General features: G+C 41.0%; 1 protein-coding gene across 1 annotated transcript; it reads left to right on the forward strand.

The window, feature by feature from the left end:
- The first annotated feature begins 511 nt into the window (after nucleotides 1–511).
- On the forward strand, nucleotides 512–4,393 carry nkx1.2la (NK1 transcription factor related 2-like,a). The gene is made up of 2 exons (XM_046351904.1): nucleotides 512–1,563; nucleotides 2,768–4,393. The coding sequence occupies exons 1-2, from the start codon at nucleotides 1,347–1,349 to the stop codon at nucleotides 3,388–3,390; spliced, it is 840 nt and encodes a 279-aa protein (XP_046207860.1). The 5' UTR covers nucleotides 512–1,346; the 3' UTR covers nucleotides 3,391–4,393.
- The last annotated feature ends 2,588 nt before the right edge of the window (nucleotides 4,394–6,981 follow it).

Consider the following 6,981-nt stretch of genomic DNA (forward strand, 5'->3'; position numbering starts at 1 on the left):
GTTAGCAATTAGACATTGTTCTTAGGGGGGGGGGGGTAGTTACCCCCTAGTACCCTAATTAACTTGCATTCATTATTTCAATATCATATAAAATATATTTCTAAAAGGGCCAATATAGCAATAATACTTCTAATAGGCTACATTTTATCTATGGCTTGGCCTCCTAACCGAAGCGACACATTGTAATGATTTCCAGTTTTATCAGTGGGGGACACTCGCTGGGAATATTGATCCAGTGATGGCTTCACCGTTTCGGTCATAGGCATCAATTTTTAAAACAATCCTATGTATGTGCATTCAATTCTATAGAGCAGATGTGTCAAACCCAATCCACAGAGGACCGAGATTCTTCGGGTTTTGGGGTTTTCCTTTCAATTAAGACCTAATTAGTGACCTTAATTCATCAATCAAATACAAGAGAGGAGCGAAAACCCACAGACACTCGGCCCTCTGTGGAATGAGTTCGACACGCGCTTTAGAGGCCATCGATTGATTGTGAACATGAATATATCACAAAACCAGAGTAAATAATCAGACAACATACATACTGCGTTTGCTCATATTGTGGCGCAGACCGGCCAGTAATCATGTGGATCATATAGTTACTTTGTATAATACACAATCCACATTAGGATATAATTAGAATACAGGACTGTTGGGTTATCCAAAACTATTAGTATTGGAAATCTATTCCAAACAAGCCTAATTATGTACCTATTTGATGCGTAATGCTGAATGAGGTCTCGCTTTATTTTTGTCGTGTGCACTGTGCATAGGCTATCTTTGTGTCCCTTTTGAATACAGCAACAGCCAAATGTGCCTACATGGCAAAAATGACTAAACAACATTTTAAAACTCTCAAACACTCAAACTTTTTACAGATAATAAAAAAACGAATTATAGAGGGAAAATCGAGGATTCTATCACCTATTATTTAAATTGCAGCAGAGTCGCTCGTACAGTTGTATTTAGCAACCTGTCACCTATTCACTTTCGGTAAAGGGTCGGATGTCATTGGATTTAATAATATGGGTGATTATCGACGAACGTTTTACACCAACTACTAGAGGTTGTGTGAAACGCTAACGTGGCTGTCACGTGGGAGCCAGAAACCGCGTCTCTTCGAATCGAGCGGAGAGGACAGATGCTTTAAAGATCTCACTAACCTCCATCACCGACCACTACTTGTCCAGACTGACAAAGACATCTGAGGGCAGGTGCACTTTGGGTGACTGCCATTTGAACGTTTAAAGTGCAGAAAGTATGCCAAGTGCTTACCCAGACGCGTAATATCAAGCGCGAGTTCCCACCTCTTCTCTTTGATCAATTTAGAGGGATTACAAAGGATGTTGGATTCCAAGGATTCTAATGTGAAAATGACATCTAGTCATAGGATTTCTTTTTCTATAATTGACATATTGGACCCAAAGAAATTTAATAGCAAGAAGAAAAGCGAACTTTCTCCAACAAAGGACAAGCTTCCTTTGCTGAACGCAGGACTGGCACATTTAGAAGCGGACACTGGCGCAGATGGAGAGGAGCCACTTGAGCGCATGGAAGCTGGTAAAGATACCACAAAACTACAGACAATAACGCCTTTTTGATATGGCTATATCTTCTGTTATTTTTTGTTTTAATGAAACATTGTGGATCAAACGTATGAAGCCAATGTAGTGTGTTTTATTAATTCAGTTCAGAATAATGTGTTTTGCATTATTACATGACTTATGTCCATATAATTTATTTTGGACACAAGGGATAAAATACATACTATGTCCATAGTTTACACGATATAGGCCTAATAGCCAATATAATAAACCCGTATAGCTTATTGGTTCACTGACCAACTAAGAGTGGTTATTTTATATCAGATCAAATGTTGTCATCTCTTTATGACCTTCCCTTAATTTCCAAGGCTAGGTTTCCTTTTAAGAAACCCACAAAGGGTTGCGCCCACAGCCCGGTGTGTGATTGGCATTGGGACAGACTGGCCAGATAATTGTTTAAATCGTCCCATTGAGGATGCCTTCGCTCGCTTTGATCGATATCCCATTACTGCATCCTGCATATCTCCCTCCAGCACCTTGCAGGTACAAACTTCAAACCACATCCATGTCTGATCCTAAATATCGTTCGATTAAAACTTCCCTTTAAATAGATGACATTTATCGATCCACCCACAAATATGAAACTCCATTAGCACGTCATGGGTAGATGGTGGAGCAGGATTTAGCTGGGATTTCTCTCCGCAACATGACATTTGAGGCGATTTGTGATTTATAAATGATTTAGGGATTAGAGGCCAAGCCACCATAGTCCCCTTCTTAACCCTCGCTTCGTTCCACTCGCACAACTCCCATATTTTAATCAAACACATTTTACAGTTACGTTATTAGGTAGGACTATTTTCCACTTTTTATAGGTGTTAAGGATTTCACACATCGGAAATGTTCAGTCTTTATGTTCCATTTAAGGGATCATAATTTCTTTTTTTCATTCTTACTTTATGCATAGATCTCAAACAAGCTACTGTAAACATAGTTTAAGTGGGATATATGGCTCTAGAGAAGAGGGGCGCTCTGGTGGCACTGTCCATTCAGCACCACTTTCCACCTGGCACATGTATGCACTTCCTCATCAACATGCTGCCGCTTTTTGAGATCTTATTTCCCTATGTATAAGATCAAAAACATGAACATTTGCAGGGAATTGGATTAGCTCTTGAAAAGCACATTTACAGTACTAATGTTAATGTCTGTGTTCACAGGCAAACACACAAAGACTGACCGCTCAAGTAGTGAGGATCTCAAGCACCAGGTAACCGCCAGCAACCCACTTTTAGTACACTCAGCGACTGAGCCAGAGGAGCAAATAGAGGGGGACGTGGACAGCATCAGCAGCAGCGCCGAAACTTCAGCCACACATGAACTCTTGCCCCACAAACGGCGGCGCTCGGATCTTGGTTGTGCCAAGCCGCGACGCGCAAGAACTGCCTTCACCTATGAACAACTGGTGGCTCTGGAGAACAAATTCCGCTCTACGAGATATCTGTCTGTGTGTGAGAGACTCAACCTGGCTCTGTCCCTCAGCCTCACTGAGACGCAGGTCAAGATCTGGTTCCAGAACAGAAGAACCAAGTGGAAGAAACAGAACCCGGGTGCGGACAGCACAATGCCACCCGGGCCCAACTCTTTGGTCAGTATCAACCCAAGTCCTGTGACTTGTGTGTCGAGTTCAGCCAATTACCAAACGTTCCCGTCTTTCAGCTCTGGGAACATGATCTTTCATACTGATGGTGCGGTTCCTTTGTCGTCCACTGGAGGGATGTTACATCCCTTCTTACCCAATGGTTACCACCTCCAGCCGTCCTACTTTACTCCACATTTATGAGACATGCCCTGCTTCATCTACTGCGACTTGGTCACATTGTGATTGTAATTATTGGACTCTCACAAAAGTGTAATTTTTTAAGAGGGTCTGTCCATAGACCTAATGACAGACATCAGTCTTCACCCTTAAATGATTTGTTAAGATGATGGAGAAAACTCTTCTGAAGGAGCCTGATATGTAAGGCTTATTTTCAGATATATGGGTGGTGAACAAGACTATTTGTCATTAGTATATCTGACGATGTTGATACAGCTGCTATTCATCGAATTCCTCTGCAGCAATGTAATACGAAAAAACTGCTGTATGTAGAGTGTATGTACTATAGAGATAGTCGGCAAGAATAGGGAACTTAACCAATATCCTGTTTTCTCTTTCCCTGTATTTGAATCTGTCAGGAGCTAAATGTGGCATGATAAAACACCCATCTCTCCTTGCTGTAGATTTGTAGGGTCTCACTCACGTGCTTTCGCTGTTCACATCTGCCAATCTTGAAAAATATTAAAAACATATGTACAACATATAGTCCTAATATATTATGAATGATGTTTTTTGTTTTGGGTGGTTAGAAGCGAGATGGAATTAATTGTGCAAAAAAAACAGATCATTTAGACTGTCACAGAATGAACTACGATCCTTGATGCCAAGCTGGTGAAGGAGGTTTAATCGCAGATCAGATTAATTTGACTCGATTCTGTATCTCCTTCAGGTCAGCATAGCTCCATGTTATTGATGTCAAACATTTGATTTTTACCTCACTACAAAACATATTTAGTTTGCAAGGACTGACTCAATTGCTCAATTCAGGATTTAAGAAATATATACAGTATATTACTAGGGTGCATGTTTGTGGTGATGATGCACTTGAGATGAGTGTTGTTGAAATGCATTTTGGATCACAAAAAGGTTGATTATTTTGTTTTAGTAAAAGAGCAGCTCTGTTTAGTGCAGATAATTGTAATTGTTTTTATCAACGATGCCTCCATCCAATAAATTCAGAATGTTTTTCATTGACTGCCATCTCTTAGATAAAAAAGATCAGACTTCAAGGGTTCTACTACATACATAAGCACTCGCAGAAATATGCTTCAACTACACACTATAACCACAGAGAGTCGCCATTTCCTCACGTTGTGCTGTATAGCTAATAAGTAGTGAGTGCATGAAGACCAAACACTGGTTCAACACAGATTCAACGACATATCTTGGTTGCACAACACTGGTACTACTGAGGACCTAGTTTGTATGCTAGTAATATTGGTTTGTTGACCGTAAATACACAAGTTCAACTGAAATGTATGTATGTTAGAGTAAATGCATAGGCACCTTTGTGTTCAGTAGCCAGAGTCAACTTCCATTTAGTTTATTGTATTACCGTGTGCCTATGGTTCTATTTAGTCCCTTTCCCTCATGTCTGCTTTATTTTGAATTGATTTACTTAGTGATTTAATATTTATTTATTCCTAGCTTGTGCTGTGTTTTGGTTGACTGACTTGCGTGACTTCCTTTCCTTTGAATTCGTTAACCCCTTTTGAGTGCTCGTCTTGTTGTGTGAATGAGGGAATGAGTGTGTTAATTAGGGACCTGAGCCACGACCCCTTCAGCTGAGGAGTATTGGGGTTAATGATCTGCCCCTGCACAAAGGCAGCTCTCCGACAATGTTCAGCAGAGATTCAAGCCATCAACGGGAGAGGACAGGTGCAACAGGCTGTGTTCAGGCACACCACTATCAAAGAAAATTAACTAGGATACATTAATTGCACTATACAACTGCTACACCTGGCTATCAGCTGAGCCTTGTCTGGCAGAGAAACAGTTCATTCAGCCTCATTTACTGCCTTTAAAAAACATAGCTGATATGGCTGACTTGCTTAAAGAAATGTGGTTTCTACTGACAATTGAGATGTGCAAACTATGGCATAAGGGGACAACAAGCAGATAAGAGGCAATCCATAATTTTGATTAAGACATTGAGCGAGCTAGGACAGACATAGTCAATATAACTATTTGTTCAGCACTTTTGAAATGTACAGTGACAGAATTCAGAAGATGGGGTGTTTTTACAGCGTGGTTTTTACAGTGTTCTCCCTGTACACTTAGAACTATATGATAAATAAAGGGGACATATAAGCAGACAATGAAAGCTCTTACAACATTCAATGATTACATTTATATAAAACAGGTTATAGGCTACATGTGCACCACAGTAGGCAAAATTAAGAGGTGAAAGTAGACCAAATTATTAGGGTGAGGCACATGGGCTACTAACAACTTACTACACAACATACACTTAGTATTACTTTCTTAGCTACATTATACACATCTCCCTGGCATATTACATAATATATGCAGCAGCATACAATACATTTTTGGACTCACTTGAACAGGAAGGTGGCGCGGCAGTCCATCGTGGGCAAATTTTGTCATCAAACTTTGTCATCAAAGTCTGGCATTCTCTGAATTTATGGTACTTTCAAGACAACTGGGAACTCAAAGAAAAAAAGGTTGAATCATGATGACATCAGTGATCTTCAGGTCGTAGCTCTAGTAAATGGCAGAGTTCCCGATTTACAATTCAGAGTTGGATGAAAGTTCAAAACGTATTTTCCCAGTCGTAGCTCGTTTTTCCTGAGTTCCCAATAAGGGGGGTTATAGCCACGTCACAAATTTGCGTAACCCCAGTTAAGCTCCCTCAAGCATTTTTTTTATTTTAAATTTTTAAATAAAGAAATATGTAGAAGTTCAAAACCAGCCATTCTGTTCCCAACCCGATCCCTGGCTGCATGCTGGCTGCATTACCCTATGACTTGTGTGTGTGTCTGGTGTGTGTGCTTGTGCACGTTAGGCTACATTATGTGAGCTAACTTATAGCTAGCTAGTCGCCCATCTCGCCCCATTGCGATGGACCGTTTTCTGATCAAGAGAAGAGTGTGGATAGAAAATGGAAATCTAGACCCTGTCTCCGAGGGGGCCGAAGAAGAAGAGGAAGATAAAAATTTGATTCGGAGAGAGAAACCTGTGAGCCACGACATGAGGGAACACCAGAGCAGTTTGTCGCTGCTAGCTGCTCCACAGCCACCGTTAGCTGCACTCTTAGCACAGCCACCGCTCCCTCTGATTTAAGCCAGTCACCTGTTATCCAGCCACAAAAGTTGGACAGCAGGATTGCTACTTCAATCGCAGATGGTATGAGGATTACCGATGGCTGGAATATTCTATTTCAAAGGACCATGCTTTCTTCTTTACATGCTGCCACTTGCAACGTCCAGGAAACCATGGTTGAGAGAAGGCGGCATTTACTCACAATGGCCAGCAGAACTGGAAGAAGGCCACAAATTAGTTCAAGACACACAATGCTAGTGTGGCGCATAAATATGCAATGTCAGCGTGGAATGAGTGGACTATTCAGAAAGAGACTGGCTCAACAATATGCAATGTCAGCGTGGAATGAGTGGACTATTCAGAAAGAGACTGGCTCAACAATATGCAATGCTCTAAGTGATGGACATTTAAAAATAGTCAGAGAGAACAGAGAGTATATGAGAGCAGTTGTGGAGTCACTGCGTGACACCACATACCAGGGACTTTCACAGA

The sequence above is a fragment of the Oncorhynchus gorbuscha genome, linkage group LG06, assembly GCF_021184085.1.
Source record: "Oncorhynchus gorbuscha isolate QuinsamMale2020 ecotype Even-year linkage group LG06, OgorEven_v1.0, whole genome shotgun sequence".
NCBI classification, from domain to species: domain Eukaryota; kingdom Metazoa; phylum Chordata; class Actinopteri; order Salmoniformes; family Salmonidae; genus Oncorhynchus; species Oncorhynchus gorbuscha.